The 18,616-nt window shown below is 54.1% G+C and overlaps 1 protein-coding gene across 1 annotated transcript; it reads right to left on the reverse strand.

The window, feature by feature from the left end:
• Positions 1-12,352: 12,352 nt before the first annotated feature.
• On the reverse strand, positions 12,353-12,862 carry LOC105194554. The gene has a single exon (XM_011159531.2). The coding sequence runs from the start codon at positions 12,860-12,862 to the stop codon at positions 12,353-12,355; it is 510 nt and encodes a 169-aa protein (XP_011157833.2).
• Between the last annotated feature and the right edge of the window lie 5,754 nt (positions 12,863-18,616).

The following is an 18,616-nucleotide window of genomic DNA, read 5'->3' on the forward strand; positions in this document are numbered from 1 at the left end:
TGTCAGATAGGCGACAGAATTAGAGCAGGACCTGTACAATACAATCTGACGGCAAATTCTTAGCACAAATCGAACACCCCGTGCTAACAGGATCTGACGTCACGCTGGCAGCAGAAATCAAGCAAACCAAGCTGTTTTGCAAATTTTTAAAATGTGAAACGTTACTCTTCATGAATTTATTAAGGGTCTATTCAAATAAACTTGCATAATTGCACGCATAAATAACATTATCCATAAAGAAAGTGATTGATCCATTTTCTTATGCATTTGCTTAATTATTGGACCAATCAATTTCTTTATGTATAAGTTCTGTCTGTATCTGTTTGCATTCTATACGCTGCAATTTTTATCTGCACCTGTCCGCGATTACGTACAGGAATTCGTATCTATCCGCATGTGTCCAGATTTCTATCTGCATCTGCCCGCATATATAAATAATTAAAACCCATTTCTGGCCATGGTCTGACTAACAAAATAGTCAAAAAAATTGGAATTGGAAATAGGACCAAAGCATAAAAAAATATTATTGACGTAAAAAAAACTTTTCAAAACTCAATTTTGCAATCAATTGGTATAAATAAATTATTAAAATTTTACTTTAAAAGAGAATTGATTGCGCCAATCGATTCTACAGAAAAAATTACTAAAGAAACAGTTGCAAAAACAAATTTTGTAACTAATTTGTTTATAACAATTAAGAAAGCATTATGCATGTTTCTTGATTCATTATTCCTGTGAAATTGGTTGGAGTAAGCAGTTTTCCTCTATAATCAATTTTTAGTAATTTGTTTATACTAATTAGTTGCATAATTAATTTTTGCAAGCGTACTTTTTACGCCAATGTTTCTTTTATGCTCTAGTACTATTTCCAATTGTTGTCTTTTGACTATATTACTTTGGGCAGGAACAGGTTTTAATTATTTATATAATTTATACGCTTTATACAGTTTATATAATTTATTTTAAAAGTGTTTAAAGCTAAATAACGAAAGGGCTATTGAGAATGTTCGCGCGATACTCAACACGATAAGTTTCTTCCTGTTAAATCAGCTTTACTTCAAATATAACTTTTTATTAACAATATCACAAGTGTATGATTAGTTCAGCTATAAACTTCTCTCTTAGGCGTAGATATTTAGGCATTGAATTTATATATGTATATATACTACTAAAAAAAAATAGGGAACACTTTCCAGACACCAAAAATTAGGCTATTTTCAAATGACTGTAACTCGGTGAAAAATCATCGTAGATAAAAAATAAAAAAAGCATTTTGAAGCTTGAAGATTGAGCTTTAACGCTCTACTAGCAGATGTTCAAAATTCATTTCAATTCCTTGTCTTATGCAATAAAAAGCACACCTTGTTTTGTTCGTTAAAATTTCGTATCTTTGACACTTTGCAGTTCGACCAACAAATTTTTTTCGAATAATTCAAGTAAAGTTTCAGAAACTACAATATTTTACCTACAAAATGCTTTTTATATAATAAAATTATTCAACGATTTTTTTTGACCGAATTACGCAACTTTGAAGCTAAACCTGCACTTTTTGCAAATGATATCCGAACTCCGTGAGAAATTATCGTAGACAAAAAATCAAAAAACCATTTTAAAGCTTGAAGTTTCAGCATTAACATGTTATTAATGGTTTTCAAAGATTTTCTCAATTTCTTTGTACTATGCCCCAAAAAGATACACTGTTTTTTCCTTAAAATTACGTATTTTTAACAGCCTGTAGCTCAATAAAAAATTTTTTCTATACAAATCCAATGCAAGTGCCATAAAGTATGACATTTTCTCTACAAAATGCTTTTCTTAAAATTCCTTTTATGATTTTTTTGAACGAGTTACAAGACTTCGAAAAAATACATTTTTTACAGTACATTTACAGTGCACCACGTGGAGGTTGCCGGTCGGATTTTTGCACATCGTTTGTGCGTGTGTGCGTGCGTGCGTGAGTGCGTGCGTGCATGCGTGCGTGCGTGCGTGCATGCGTGCGTGCGTGCGTGCATGCGTGCGTGCGTGCGTGCGTGCGTGCGTGTCACAGCAGAGAAAAGGTGCCCACAGTTTGTCACTTCTGCAGTATTTAACAACTCCAAACCCTCTTTACTGTGTGTGTGTGTGTGTGTGTGTGTGTGTGTGTGTGTGTGTGCATGTGTGCGTGTGCGCGCGCGTGTGTGTGTGCGCGCGCGCGCATGAGTGTTTAATAGTGTGTATTTCGTGTGTGTTCGTTATATCAACGATATTCTACACCACACGTTTTGCTATTAAATCGAACTTGTCGAAACTTTATTTTCATGCAGGACAACGCTCGACCTCATACGGCGAATATAACGCGATGTTTTTCTCAACAACACGTAATTAGACTGTTAAATCATCCCACCAATAGCCCGGACTTAAATCCAATCAAGCACATTTGATGAAATGAACGACGATTAAGGCGTCGCGAGGAACAGTCGCGAAATTTAGAAAAATTAGGAGAAATTTTAACGGAAATTTGGCACAACATTCCGCAAGATCGTATTGCAAGATGTATAAATATGCAAGAATGTTTGCAAGCAGTAATTGATCAGAGAGGAAGAAATACACACAATTGAACACTCACGCGCGCGCAAACACACACACAGCAGAATAAATACTGCAGAAGTGACGAACTGCGCGGTCCTTAACTCTGCTGTGATACAGACACACACACACACACGCACGCACGCACGCACGCACGCACGCACGCACGCACGCACGCACGCACGCACGCACGCACGCACGCACGCACGCACGCTTGTACGCACGCACGCACGCACGCACGCACGCACGCACGCACACACACACACACACACACACACACACACACACACAGAGTAGAGAGGGTTTGAAGTCATTAAATACTGTAGAAGTGACGAACTGCGGGGTCCTTATCTCTGCTGTGATACACACACATACACAGTAGAGAGGGTTTGGAGTCGTTAAATACTGCAGAATTGACGAACTCTGGGCTCCTTATCTCTGCTGTGACACACACACACACACACACGATGTGCAAAAATCCGACCGGCAACTTCCACGTGGTGCACATTGGGTAATGTTGGCAGACGTCATTTTTCGGAAAAATGTTCTGTAAAAAATGTATTTCTTCGAAGTCTTGTAACTCGGTCAAAAAAAAATCGTAAAAAAAATTAAAAAAAAAGCATTTTGTAGAAAAAATGTCATACTTTATGGCACTTGCATTGGATTTGTCGAGAAAAAATTTTTTATTGAACTACAGGCTGTTTAAAATACGTAATTTTAAGGAAAAAGCAGTGTATCTTTTTGGGGGCATAGTACTAAGAAATTGAGAAACTTTTTGAAAACCATTAATAGCATGTTAAACTGAAACTTCAAGCTTTAAAATGGTTTTTTGATTTTTTGTTTACGATGATTTTTCACGGAGTACGGATATCATTTGTAAAAAATGCAGGTTTAGCTTCAAAGTTGCGTAACTCGGTCAAAAAAAATCGTAGAGAAATTTTAAAAAAAGCATTTTGTAGATTAAATGTAGTTTCTGAAGCTTTACTTGAATTATTAAAAAAAAATTTGTTTGTCAAGCTGCAAAGTGTCAAAGATACGAAATTTTAACGAACAAACAAGGTGTGCTTTTTTACTGCATAAGATAAGGCAGTTAAAAGAATTTTGAAAATCTGCTGGTAGAGCGTTAAAGCTCGATCTTCAAGGTTTCAAATGCTTTTTTAATTTTTTCTCTACGGTGATTTTTCACCGAGTTACAGTCATTTGAAAATAGCCTAATTTTTGGTGTCTGGAAAGTGTTCCCCATTTTTTTTTGAATGGTGTATATATGTACACACACCCAGTCAACAACATGTTAGCACTGTGTCGGCAGGCTAGCGGCAGATTCGATCAAGACATGTTGGCAAACTGAACTCAATTGATCTCAAATTCTGCTTACGTTCTGTTGACAAAACCTGATGATATTTTATATAAGTGAAATGACAGCAGCAGGCAAGCACGCCGTGCTATCAGCATATGACGCCAGATAGGCAGCAGAATTCGAACATGACATGCGCAACACAATCTGATTGCAGACTGCTAAGCACAAATCGCGCACCCCGTGCTGACAAGATCTTCTGTCACGCTGGCAGAAGAAATCAAGCATTTTTAGTCAAAAACATTTATTATAAATATAATTTTTTTTTAGTTTTCTTGCAAACTTTATTTTTATTTTTATTATAGGTGAATCTAATTCGCATTTATTCTACTTTACTAATTACGATTGCGTATTATATTACAATTTTTGAAAACGCATTAAGCCCGGCGAGATTTGAACCTAAGGTTTCGGGATAATAATCTGATACGCTGACACTGAGCTAATTCTACATTTGTGATATTGTTAATAAAAAGTTATATTTGAGTAATAAGTAAAGCTGATTTAAACAGAAAGAAACTTACGTGTTGAGTATCACGCGAATATTCTCACTAACCCTTTGATTATTTAACTATAAATATTTTGAAAATAAACTATATAAACTGCATAGATAATTAAAACCTGTTTCTGCCCTAAATAATATATAACAACCCGTGTTTCATATTTAGAAATCGCGCACGGACGTAGCACGTCGGTGATTCCAGGGCACGATCCGGGTTAAGAGAGATAATTAGGTCGTTTAACGTGTAAAATATGTACAGTTTATTGTAGAAGGACGAAATGCAACATACTACTAGTATATACAAGATTGCTTTTCGGACGCGTCACCGGTAATACGTCGTCAACCGTATTGTTAGTGGTGACGATTATTACTGAACGGCGCGGTTACAGAGGTGCGCCGGATTCGGTGCGCGTATCGTCGCTGGCGCGGTCTCCGTTATTCGTGCGACAGATGCGCGTGTTGACATCGCTGGCGTTCCTTCAGCGCAATGGGCGGTTCGACGTTTACCGGTTTTGCGTGGTCGCTTGCGCGGTTTTCGCGGTCGCCGGTGCGGTAGCGGAGCGCGGGGCGACGCTCGGCCGAGCGTTCCTTTAAATTCGCCGGTCGTACGGCGCGCTATTGTTCGCAGGCGGGATGCGACGTCTACGTCGAGTACGCTCGACGGAGGCAAAGACGCTTGACCCCAGGACTACTTCGGGAGACTTCTTCGGAAACTAGTCGGCGGAGTAGCTGTCCGAACAGTCGGCGGAGAAAAAGCCTCGCATCTTGCTGCTCCGGCGCTTTTATACCCGTATCTCGAGACGTCGGGAACGCTCGATGGCGGTTCGGTTTGTTTCGGCGCCAGCATCCCCGCCACTCGAGATTGGTTACTCGGAGAGCGAGCGGAGGCGAGCGAGCACGTCGCCAGAGCGTGCCGGTTTGAGCCGGTGCGCGTGCGCGGCGAGATACTCGGCACGCCAATGCCTCGTCGCTCGTGTCGGCGCGTTTGAAAGTCTTTGTGGGCGCGCAGCGCCTTGTTTTACGCTCGGCGCTTGGCGAACGGTGACCGTTCCGCCGGTGGGTCGCGCGGAGGCGGTTTGTTACACCATCCCCTTCCTAAGGATGCCTGAACTGAGAGGCATACATTGTATTTCCCCGGTGTGTGGGGGACGTCATATGACTTCTCACGACAAGATCGGAGTCGTCCGGCACGATCGAAGCGCAGGTGCCACCGTCGTGTTCCGAGTCTGGCCTTGTATAAGCGGCCGGAGTGGATGGCGAAGTACGGTACTTCTACCGTGATGCCCGGTGCGACTTTCACTGGCACAAGTGGTGGCAGCAATGGCCCCACCTCGAGTCGGATCGAGTCAAGGAACGGCTTCGGCCTATGGTTCCGGCCGTGTCGCTATCGGCCGTGGTATCGGCGGTGGTGGCATCGTCGTGAGCCAGGAAATTTTTGTCTGCGTCTGGCGGTCGGATGGCTGTCGTAGCTGGCCCCGTTTGACTCTGGCTATAGCGGCCGGCTTCTTTGGAGGCTTCCTCGACGGGCCGGCCTGTTATACCGGAGGCTGTTGGTAGTCGGCTCAGTCCGGCTTCGTCCATGTCCGGTCGCTCTGGGTCGTACTCGGCCACGGGTTTGCCCAAAAAATCGCGAATAATATTTAAAATATTGTCCTGCTCTCCGTTGCTCGCCATAGTTCGCGTCAAAGTGAGCTTTACGGTGTTTGGATCGTTGTGTTCAAATTCGAGCGGACGCCCTTCCCCCAGATTGCTGTTGTCATCTTCGGCCGTATTGTTTTCGTTCTCGGTGTCGGTGGCATCGTCGTTTTGCGGGGTGGGGGCCGGTTTCAGTTCTTGTATGTGCGTGTGCCGGTACCACTTCCCGCCTTTCCTTCGGAGGTCGACTATAACGGGTGATATAATTTTTTGGACTTCTAGCGGTCCGATATATTTCGGCGCGAGTTTTGCTTTAAAAGCATCCGCGCGTCGAGACAAGGGGTGCTCGCGTTTCAATACCCATTCGCCTAGACGCGGTCGCCAGCTACGGCGGCGGAGGTTGTAGTACCGTTCTTGTCGTTGAAACGCTCGGGCAAGTTTTATGCGCACGACTTCGTGCGCCTCGCGTAGCCGTTGTTGCAGCGCGTGTGGCGTCTCTGCCTCGTTCGGTACCGTGCGCTCCTCCGGTCGTCGCAATTCGCGGCCGTGATTTGGGAACGCCGACGTATGCCCCGTTGTCTCGTGCACTGCTGTGTTGTAGACAAACTGCAACTCGGCGAGGCATGCATCCCATCTACGGTGGTCTCTATTTACGTATTGACTGATCATTGTTTTTACGGACCGATTAGTGCGCTCGACCGGGTTACAGTGAGGGGCATACGTCGGCGTTAATCGGTGACGGATCTGCAGTTTCTGCAGGAGCTGCGTTAGTGATGCCGAGCAAAGCTGTGTTCCGTTATCGGAGAGGATTTCTTCGGGGGATCCGTGGCGGAGCATGATGGTCTCCGTAAGCGCGGTTGTTACGTTTTGCGCGGTGGCTCGGCAGAGAGCACGCATTTCGAGCCATTTAGAAAATCGGTCTTGCATAGTGAGGAGCCACGTGTGGCCCCTGACTGATCGCGGCAGCGGTTCAATAAGATCGATGGCAACTTGCTGCCACAGACGCGTGATTACGGTTGGATGGAGCAGTCCAGCCGGTCGCCGCTGCTCTGCCTTGTGAGCCAGGCATGTCTTGCATTGTCGCACATATCGAGCTATATCGCAGAACATGCCGCGCCAGTGATACTACGCGGCGATGCGCAAGATGGTTTTGGCGATCCCGAGATGTCTAGCGGTTGGCGCGTCGTGGTACCGCCGCAATACCTTGGTGCGTCCTTCGCGAGGAACGCACTCTTTCCACTGTACGTCGCTTGGTGTCTCGGAAAAATCGAGCGTGTGTAGTACGTGTTTGTACAGTTTCCCGTCCTCGATGCGGAAGTCTGGAGCGTCCTACGGTGTATCGCGTACAACCTCCCACCATTTACGGTACCACGGGCATCGGGATTGTGCGACGACATTGACGGCGTGTCGACGTGATAAAGCATCGGCTACCTTGTTCAAAGTTCCCTTGCGGTACTGCACGTCGAAATCGTATTGGCGCAGCTCGAATGCCCATTGTCCTAGTCGTCCGGTGGGCGAGTCGAGCTTTCGTAGCCAGCGCAGTGACTGGTGGTTACGATCTTAAATCGGTACCCCTCAAGGTAATCCCTCATTCGGAGTATCCCCCATAGTACCGCGAGACACTCCAGCTCCGTCGCGCTATAATTCCGTTCGGCGGAATTCAGGGTACGACTGGCATACGCGATCACGCGCTCGCCTTCGGGGAAATATTGCGTCAGTACGGCCCCCAAGCCGGTCGGGCTCGCGTTGGTTTACAAGACAAATTCCCGCTCAAAGTCCGGGCAGGCCAGCACAGGCGCGGTCGTGAGCGTCTTCTTCAAGGCATCAAATGCCTCCTGTTCCGGCGCTCCCCAATTCCAAGTGCCGTTTTTGCGTGTGAGTGCGGTTAACGGGGCGGCAAGAGTCGCGAAATAGCATAAAAAGCGTCGGTACCACGAGGCGATGCCGAAGAATTGGCGCACTTGTCGCACGGTGTCGCGGTGTCAGCCACTCTACGATTGTGTTGGTCTTCTCGGGGTCGGTTTGAATGTCCTCTCGATCCACGACATGCCCGAGATACTTGATCGACGTCGTACAAAATCGGCTTTTCGCGGGGTTAAGACGGAGTCGGGCGGACCGCAGCTGTGTAAAGACTTTCCGCAGGGTGTTGATATGCTCGTCGAATGTTCGCCTAACGATAATAATATCGTCTAGGTAGACAAATACACTAGGCTTTAATTCCGGGCTCAATATGCTGTCCAGTAACCGCTAGAACGTGGCGGGCGCGGAGTGCAGTCCGAAGGGCATCACGCGGAAGTGCATCAGCCCGCGTCCGGGTCCCGTGAACGCGGTGATTGGCCTGCTTTCAGGTGCTAGAGGTACTTCTTTTTTTTGTTTACGGAGAGGAGGAAATGCGTTACAGCATACCTCAGACCTCGGGGAAGGCCTGGTGGTTATGTGGGGCTCTCCCTCGCCGGCGACATGCCGGCAAGGGCAAACACACTAAAACCTCTCTGGGTGTCCTGCTCTGGTCCATGACTGGGGGGCTCCGGGAACGCGTGCAGCATACTTCCGGAGCCCCCCGGACCCGGTCGGGCTGGACCAATTCGGCGCGCCAGGTGCGCCCTAACCTTGGGCGCACCTGGCAGGGCTTTTGGGCCTAATTTGCCCTAGGTCGGGGGAGCGGGGACACCGTCACCCCGCCTCTTGCCCGGGTGTTTTTGGGGGTAAAGCACGGGGTATCCGGCCCCCACCGTAACCCTGGGCCTCTTCGCGCCGCACAGACGGCGCGGACCTCTTTCCTACCCTGGAGGGAAGAGAGAAAATCCTTTCCTCTCCCCCCCCCCGGTAAGGCAGAGGGGGGAGTGACTTTGCGTTATGTCGCAGGGTCGCTCTCCTCGGACCGTCAAGTCGGATCTGCCTCGCTGGGCTCACTAATGTGCGGGGCCCTCCTCCCGCGGCTGCGTGTCCCGAAGGCGGAAACAGCAGCAATAGGGGAGGAGGGTCGCCTCCTCTACACATAAGCGTTGTCGCTCCCCTCCATCCCCATTAGGGGAGGGAGGGGGTGACCGCGACTGATCTACTGGCTCTCCGTCGCCTTTTAGCAGACGGGCCGCGAGGATCCGGGGGGGGGGCAGGGGGCAGGCCTTCTTCTTTTTCGGGGCGGCCGGGGAGAGAGCCAAGGTGGGTCATGGCCCCCGTCCTCGCTGCCCCTGCCTTCATTGTCTTCGCCGGGGGTCATTCGTCTCCCAGGCCTCCTTTTCCTTGATGTTTCGGCTTCTTCCTTCTGCCGCATTACTTGCTCGCAGAAGGAGGAGACCGCGATTCATGCTCTCTCCCTACTGACCATCTGACTAATGATGGCCCGCAGAGAGAAGTCGTTGCCAAATTCTTTCGTCAGAACTCCGCGCAGCTTATCCGACACTGGACAGTCTTCCACCGTGTGCTACGCGGAATCCCGATCCGTTTTGCTGTGGTGGCACTGTGTCGTCGGCTCCTTACGTATCCTGCACAGATACTCACCGAAGCAGCCATGCCCGGTGAACACCTATGTCATCCGGTAGGACAAGCCGCCCCAAGAGCGGCCCACCAATTCGTCCAAGTGGGGTAGGACGGCCTCCAACATCCGAGATCCTGCCGCCGGCGGGTCGTTGGCGAGACTCTCTTGACAAGCTCTTATGGCCCGCCGGCGTGCCCTCTCCCGTAGTAGCACGGCGACCCTGGGGGTATCCACTTCTCCCTGCAGGCGGACGGCCTTCGCTCTGGCGTATGACCATGCCAGAGCGTCGGCCGTTAATTCCGCCGGGGGGAGCCCCGCCAGTACCATGGTCGCCGCACTTGGGGCGGTGCGGTACGCGCGCACCATCTTTTGCGCCAGCCGCCGCTGCACTGCGTACAGCACATCGCGTATGCGGCGGCTGGCTAACGCCTCGCGGAACCAGACTGGGGTTCCGTACAGAGCCCCAGCCATGGCAGCGTAGGCGTACGCGCGACTCGCACCGACTCTCGGACTTCGGAGATTGAGCATCAACCCCAGAAGAGCGTCCATCTTCTAGCCCAATTGCTGGGCCAATTTGTCGAAATGCTCGACAAAGGCCCAGCAACCGTCCAGTAGCAACCCCAGATATTTAAGAGTTGCCCCTACTTGGACTCGGGTGTTGTCCACTCGGACGAAGGCCCGAGGCGGTACCCCGGAGGAGCCATCATAGAAGAAGATGGCTTCCGTCTTCTCCGGCGCCACCCTCAGGCCCAAGCTCTTGATAGAGCCGACAACACAGTTTGCCGCCCAATTGCCCATGGCAATCGCTATCACCCGGGAGGTTCCCCCGGCCACCACGAACGTGTCGTCTTTGTATCTGACGACGTGGCAGCCGGGGGGGAGGGTCCCGCGGAGCACCTTGTCGTATGTGGCGTTCCATAGCAGGGGGCCCAGCACGGACCCCTGCAGAACGCCACACGACATGTCCCTCCGCTGCTGGAGTCCGGTTTTATCCCGGAACTCCAGCACCCTCTCCCGAAAGTAGTCCCGAACGATGGCGACGAGGTAGGGCGGCAAGCGAAAATGCTCGCTGAGCTACTACCCTGCCCCACGGGATACTGTTAAAGGCGTTGGCGATATCAAAGGATATCACCAACGCCACCTCCTCGTCCCCCGTGATGGACTCCAAGAAGGACTAAACCTGTCTTACAGCATCGACAGTCGATCTTGCCTCTCGGAATCCATATTGTCCGGGGGACAAATCGGGACCAATCCGGGATATATGCCAGATGATGCGGTTGGCGATAATACGCTCGAATATCTTACCCGCATTATTCAGCATACAAAGGGGCCTATACACGGAGGGACTCTTCGCTGGCTTGCCCTCCTTTTTGAAGAGGACAAGCCGGGCACTCTTCCACCTCCTGGAAAAAATTCCTTCCCGGAGGCACTTTGTGTACAGGCCACGAAGTGCTTCCCCAATAATCGGTGACGCCCGGGCCCAGACCTTGGCGTGTATTCCGTCTGGCCCGGGCGCCTTGGCCTTCTTCCCTTGGATGCGGGCGAAAGCCGCCATTTCGTGTCTGGACACCTCCAGTTCTTCGGACCATCCTGGGGGAGGGCCGGTCTTCCCCGGTATGTCCCTCCCCCTGGTGGGGAACAGCTTGTTCACCACCTTTCCGAGAAACTAGGAGTCGAGTTTCTCCGAGACTGGGAGCGCCCATGGACGGATCCTTTTCATCACAATTTTGTAAGCCCTTCCCCATGGGTCTAGCTGGGAGAGCAGCTCATCCCAGGCCGCAGCTTTCGCCCTCGCTATTACGGTCCTCAGGGCCTTCCTGGCTTTCCTGAAAACCGCCGCGTCGCTGTTCAGCGCATCCTCCATGCCCCGCCGCTTGGCGCGCGTGAGTGCACGCCTGGCGGCCACGGTAGCTCGCCTCAGTTCGGCAAGCTCCACGGACCACCAATAGGCGGCACGACGCGCCATTGGTCTGCTGCGGGGCATGGAGGCGTCGCAGGCGCGCAACATCATCTCACATAGGCGCTCCGCCTCCTCCTCGGCTCCGAGGTCAGCTTCTCCTTCCGGCCAAGTGGAGGCGAGGAGGCTGACTTCGAGGGCTTCAGGGTTGAATTTCTTCAGGACCCATCGATTCCTGTCCCGGGTTCGGCGGCGTTGCTTTCGCACCTCCACGGGGGGGGGGGTAGGAAGACCAGCTTTATAGAGATTAGTCTATGAGCAGACGTCTCCCCAAGAGAGCCGGTCTCCACTTTCCATCCCTTTACCCTGTGAAGGACGTTGTGGAAAGCCCACGTCACGTCGACGATGGACTCCCCCCCGGCTCCTACGTAGGTGTTGACCTGGCCCCGGTTCAGGAGGACCAAACCGAGCCCCGTCACAAAATCCAAAGCGAGGCTGCCCCTGGTGTCCGTGCGGAGAGAGCCCCAAACCTCAGCGTAGGCATTGAGGTCTCCCCCCACAACGACAGGCCTTGGAGAGCGACTAAGTATGTCGCTTTCCATGCCATCTAGGGCCGCCTCATATTCCCCCCTAGTTAAGCTAGGGGGGAGATAACATCCCAGGACATCGATGGGTCCATACTCGACCATAACAAAGCCCTCGCCTGCCAATATTGGAATCATCGGCGGAGCGCCCGGTACATAATGGCTGACCATTGCCACCTTCCCCGAGGGATTCCCAACCCGGTTGGGGATTCTATACGGATCGATGACGATGGCCAGCCCGCCACCCTCCTCCGCCAGGCACTGCATAAGCACGTCTTGTGCAGCCTTGGCGTGGTTAAGGTTGGCTTGGAGGAGCCTACGAGGCATTTTTTGATTGCTTTCAAGGCTCCTCCACCTCCTGCATTTCGACGCAATTATTTGCGTTTTCACCTTCGTTTCTCTTCTCCCTTTGTGGGAGAGGAGGTTTTATCTCTGCCTCTACCTCGGGGGCCGCGGTCTGGGGTGGGGTCAACGTTGTTGTCAACTCTCTCTCCTTCCGGCTCCCCGCGCTCGGGGATGCCCTTTGAGACTCATTGGCAAGACACCCCTTAGCGCCGATTCGGTGTTCGGCGGACTTGCCTGCGTTTTTGCAGACCAGGCAGCCCGCCTTCTCCGTACAGGCATTGGCCAAGTGGCCAATGCCCCCACACCGGTAGCAGCAGTCGGATCTATCAATCCGGCTGCTGCACTTGGCCTGGATGTGTCCCGAGGCCAAGCACGTGACACTGTAGTCCCCGCAAAGGGAGCAGTGTTGCACGACAGCTTGACCAGCCCACCCTAATTCGGGGGGCGGCCAAGACTGTCTTGCCCGCCTTTGCGGGGCAGCACACCCAACAGGTGCCCAGCCCATTGAGAGCCATGCGGATCTCCCCCACTTTGAGATCGTGGGGGGAGCATCCGATCGCTCCCAGGACCTCAGCCACCTCGCTGGAGGTGACTGAGTCGTCCAGGCTAGTCAAACGTAGCTCGACCGTCTTACACGATCGAGCTACCTTGACATCGTCACGGTCGTTTAGGGCTGCCCTGATACCCTTGGCCAAGGCGTCGGCCTTGGTGCCGTTGTCTACGCCCCTGACCTCCAGTATCAGGGCTTCCGTTTATGGCCCTGCGGGGTCGCAGGTCCTCAATCCCGAGGGTGGCAAGGTCAACCTTCTCCCTCGCGGTCCTGAGGACCTGCGCGTACGTTCCCGGGTCGGCGCAGGTGACCGTTACTGCCGCCGTAGTTGGCGGCCTAATTTTTGTCACCTTGGTCGATCCTTGGAAGCTGGCTCCTCCCGGGGTTACACCCCCGGGTCCGCCCTGGTCTATTCTCTGCCCTCCCCTCTTCTTCTTCTTCTTCTTCGACAAACAATTTTGGGGAGGGGGATTCTTTGAGGAGGGGGGACCGATAGGACCCTTAACGGCCTATTTGAGGGGGGGGGGGTCGTCTTTGCCGCCTCATCGGCGGTTTTGGCGGCCCTCCTCTTACTCTTTCTTGAGACCACCTCCGTCCATAACTGTAGTATAGAGGGGGAGGTGGTCTTTTTTGCTGAAGCGGGTTTTACAGCCTTAGCGGCTGCGTTGCCCGCTCCTCTTTGGAAGACGGTCCCGGACTGTGGGCAATCCTGACACCAGTCGGGACTGCCTGGGGCTTCTTCATAGCTTTTTAGGCTGGCAGAAGCCCCATCTCCGCAAGGACGGGGAGGACTCTACTCAGAGCCTCACGTAGACCGTCCTCCGTCATAGGCCTTCTCCTCCTCCTCTCCTCTTCACCAGGTCGTTTTGCCTTTTCGGCAGGGCGCCAAGAAGCAGGGGCGGGAGAGAGAGAGGGATGAGAGGCTGGAGCTTCAACTATGTCCGCCGCATTGGACAGGGAGTTCATCTGTTTGCAAACCCCCTTGAGCGGCGGACGAAAGTACGGCTACTTAAACTTTTGAATGCTTACGACCGTTGGCTTTCCTTTGGGCCGGGCAACCTTGGTCCCAAGGGGAGGGTACTCCTCGATGGGGGCCCTCACCACCGTGTAAGTTCCTTGCCGGGTTGGACCGGTGGGGCAATTCACCCGTCAGGGCGTCTATCACCTCTGCGTCAAGGTCCAGGTCCGTCTGGACCTCAACGTCAGTATGCCCCTCCGCGTCTGTGCGCGTATGGGAGCTTTGCTTAAGAAGCGCAACTCAGACGCGGAGTTGTCCAAGCTCCGCTTCGAGTTTGCGCTTCTCGGCCTCCTATTTGGTCCTGGCTTTAGCCAGGGCCGCGTTTTCTTCCCGGCGCTGTCACGCCTCCTCGCCTTCTCCGTTTCTTGACATAATGGCCGTCAGGCCAGCCGTCAAGTCGGTGTAGGCCATCCAGAGGTCCTTACGTATCGGGCCCTGGATATTTTTGGATCTCTCCACCGACTTGGCCAGCATTCCTAGACTATTTGTCATGACCGCTGCAACAGCAGCCATGGGTTGCGCCTCGAGTTCCTCAGCGCGCTCGAGGGCATCATTATTTGCCCTTGTAGCACGCTCCAAGGAAGGCTTGGGGTTGATAATGGCCCTGTTGTCTTTTTTTTAATTTCCTGGCCTTTTCGACCTCTGCCTTTTGGGCCAGAGCCTGGGCCGTAAGTACCCCTTGTGTGAGGGGTCTTTGACAGGCCTCCCGCGGCCCTTCTTTGTTGGGCCCGCGCTCCGACTCTGTTGACGACGAGATATAATACGACGAGGTTGCCTTCCTATGCGCCCTCTTAGTCCCCTGTCCCACCGACTCTACGTTGGTGTCCACGTCCATCTCTGTAGACGCCGGGACAAGGGACGGGGAGGGCGGCAGGGAGGCCCCTTTCTTATTTCCCAGGCCAGATGGCCCGGGAGCACTACCCGGTTCGAGGCAGGTGATATCCGACTCGCAGCTGCCGGGTTTTACCCCTTTGCTGCAGGCCGGGCCCGGCCTCGAGCCAGCGGAACGCACCTTACCACCCTTGGGCAGGAAGTCCTCCAAAGTGATCCGGAGCGTCCGCGTGTCCTTCTTGGGATTCTACTGGGAGCTGGACGGGCTGAAAAGCTCCAACCCGCCAGCCCCAGTAGAGAGTCCCCTCACATATTTAGAGACATCTCTCCCCTAAGCGGGTGAGATGTTTCCTGTCACCAGATCGGGAGAGGACGAAGATCTCGTCCCTCCCAAATCTCCACCCGAGCAAGCGCCCGTAGGCGTGCCGCTCTTCCCTACTTCTTTTGACATTTGGTAGTGCTCATTATAGTTAAATCCCACTCCCCGTGATGGCTGCACCGACCGGCGTATCTCTCACTCCGCCCCAATACGAATATTGAGGAGTGCTCCCGAGGGCTCGGCTTATGGCGCGGGCACCAGGAATGGTCCATCTGGTGCGCAGGCCTCCAGCCTCTTACACACCCATACGGAGTAGCCGTCAAGGGCTCGCCCCGCATGGGCTTTCGGGGGTCCCCCGCCTCCAACAGCGGGGCACCGTCACGGGTGGCGCCACCACGGGCCCCACCTCGAAATACTTCCAAGCGGCCCCAGGGCCAGTCCAACCCGTAGCCTCGGGGAGAGTTTCCCGCGAGGAACGCGCTGGACCGTCCTCCACCGCTCCGACCCTGACCCGGAATAATTCCGGGCGGTCCGGAGACGGCCCAGCCCGCTGGGTCCGGTAAACCGAGGTTTCAACGGCCCGTCTCGTCTGGTTGAGAGCGGCGAAAAGCTCCGTTCCGGGACAAATCCCTTCACAGAAACCCCTCGCCGTTTTCCGCACGCGCTCTCGGCCCTGCCTTGGAAAAGTCCGAGCGGCCCGAGGACTGTCCCGATCCGATGCACCGGGGAGGGTTTCCCACGATGCACGCGCCGGGACACCCCCGCCGCTCCGACCCTAACCTGGAATACGTCCAGACGGCCCGAAGACGGCCCAGCCCGGCGGGTTCGGTAACACCGAGGTCCCGCCGGCCCGTCCTACTTTTTGAGGAGCCAGGTCTCTCCATACCAGGACGCGAACCGACACCGTCCCCAGACACGGGAATTGCTAGCGCCTCCGCCTCTTGTGCCCGCCGCGCCAAAGGCGCCTTGGGCACCGCAACTGCCTTCCCGGTGACCTCTTAGACTCTCCATCTTTTCTCGCCCGAAGGCGACTCGAGGAAGAGGTGGGTCACCATCGAGGGGGGTGCCAGCGGAATCTTTTTTTTTTTGTTCACGGAGAGGAAATGCATTACCGCATACCCCAGGTCTCGGGGGAGGTCTGGTGGGGTTCTCCCCCGCCGGCGACGTGCCGGCGAGGGCCTACCCACTAAAACTTCTCCGGGTGTCCTGCCCTGGTCCATGACTGCTGGGCTCCAGGAACACGTCCAGCATACTTCCGGAGCTCCCCGGATCCGGTCGGCCTGGGCCGACTCGGCGCGCCAGGTGCGCCCTAACCATGGGCGCTCCTGGCAGGGCTTAAGGGCCTATTTTGCCCTAGATCGGGGGAGGGAAACACCATCCCTCCCCCGCCTCTACCCCTGGTGTTTTGGGGGCAAAGCCCGGGGTGTCCGGACCCCGCCGTAACTCCGGGCTTCTTCGCGCGGCCCTCTTTTCTACCCTGGGAGGGAGAGAGAACATCTTTCCCTCTCTGCCCGCCCCGGCGAAGCAGTGGAGGGAGCGACTCCGCGTTATGCCGCAGGGTCGCTTCCCCCAGACCGTCAGGTCGAATCTGCCTCGCCAGGCTCGCTAATGTGGGGGGCCCTCCTCCCGCGGCTGCGGTCCAAAAGGCGGGGCCAGTAGCCGCAGGGGAGGAGGATCGTCTCTTCTCCTTGTAAGCGCTATCGCTCCCCTCTTCCTCGATTGTGGGAAAGGAGGGTACAGCGGCTGATCTATTGGCCCCCCGCCACCTTTTGGCAGACGGGCCCGGGGGGTGGGGGGCAGGCCTTTTTCTTCTTCGGGGCGGCCGGGGAGGGAGCCAAGGTGGATTATGGCCCCCGTCCCCGCCGCCTCTGTCTTCGTTGACTTCGCCGGGGGGCATTCGTCCACCCGGCCTTCTCTCCCTTGCAGTTTCGGCCTCCTCCTTCTGCCGCATTACTTGCTTGCAGAAGGAGGAGACCGCGACCCATGCTCTCTCCCTGCTGACCATCTGGCTAATGATGGCCCGCAGGGAGAGGTCGTCGCCAATTTCTCTCTGTGGACTCCGCGCAACTCATCCCACGCTGGACAATCTTCCAGCGTGTGCTGCGCGGAGTCTCTGTCGGCGTCGCTGTGATGGCACTGCGTCGTCAGCTCCTTACGTATTTTTCACAGGTACTCACCGAAGCAGCCATGCCCGGTGAGCACCTGTGTCGTCCGGTAGGACAAGCCGCCCCAAGAGCGGCCCACCCATTCGTCCAAGTGGGGTAGGACGGCCTCCAAGATCCGAGATCCTGCCGCCGGCGGGTCGTTGACGAGGCTCTCTCGCCAAGCTCTCATGGCCCGCCGGTGTGCTCTCTCCCGTAGTAGCGTGGCGACCCTGGGGGTAACCACTCCTCCTTGCAGGCGGACGGCCTTCGCTCTGGCGTATGACCAAGCCAGAGCGTCGGCCGTGAATTCCGCCGGGGGAGTCCCCCCATTACCATGGTCGCCGCGCTAGGGGCGGTGCGGTACGCGCGCACAATCCTTCGCGCCAGCCGCCGCTGCACTGCGTGCAGCACGTTTCGTATGCAGCGGCTGGCTAACGCCCCGCGGAACCAGACTGGGGCTCTATACAGAGCCCCAGCCATGGCCGCGTAGGCGTACGCGCGCCTCGCACCGACTCTCGGACCTCGGAGGTTGAGCATCAACCCCAGGAGGTCGTCTGTCCTCTTGCCCAATTGCTAGGCCAATTGGTCGAAATGCTCGAAGAAGGCCCAGCGACCGTCCAATAGCAACCCCAAATATTTTAGGGCTGCCCCCACTCGGACCCGGGTGTCCACCCGGACGAAGGCCCGGGGCGGTACCCGGGAGGAGCCATCATGTAAGAAGATGGCTTCTGTCTTCTCCGGGGCCACCCTCAGGCCCAGGGTCTTGATAGGGCCGACGACACAGTTCACCGCCCAATTGCCCATTGCTATCACCAGGAGGCTCCCCCGGCCATCACGAATGTGTCGTCAGCGTATCCGACGACGTGGCAGCCGGGATGGAGAGGCACGCGAAGCACCTTGTCGTATGTGGCGTTCCATAGCAGGGGGCCGAGCACGGACTCCTGCTGAACGCCACACGACATGTCCCTCCGCTGCTGGAGTCCGATTTTGTCCCGGAACTCCAGTACCCTGTCTCGGATGTAGTCCCGAACAATGGCGACAAGGTAAGGCGGCAGGCGAAAGTGCTCGCTGTGCGCCGCCACTACCTCGCCCCACGGGATACTGTTGAAGGCGTTGGCGATATCCATGGATATCGCCAACGCCACCTTCCCGTCCCCCGTAATGGATTCCGAGGGGGATCGGACCTATCTTATCGCGTCGACAGTCGCTCTCGCCTCTCGGAACCCATATTGTCCGGGGGACAAATCGACCATACCGGGACATATGCCGGATGATGCGGTTGGCGATAATACGCTCGAATATCTTACCCGCATCATCCAGCATACAGAGGAGCCTATACGCGGAGGGACTCTCCGCTGGCTTGCCCTCCTTTTTCAGGAGCACAAGCCGGGCCCTCT

This window comes from Solenopsis invicta, chromosome 6 (assembly GCF_016802725.1).
Source record: "Solenopsis invicta isolate M01_SB chromosome 6, UNIL_Sinv_3.0, whole genome shotgun sequence".
In the NCBI taxonomy this organism is placed as follows: domain Eukaryota; kingdom Metazoa; phylum Arthropoda; class Insecta; order Hymenoptera; family Formicidae; genus Solenopsis; species Solenopsis invicta.

Bases quoted from the DNA above. Each gene is read 5' to 3' on its own strand.
- LOC105194554 (XM_011159531.2), bottom strand. From the start codon at position 12,862: ATGGGCTGGGCACCTGTTGGGTGTGCTGCCCCGCAAAGGCGGGCAAGA.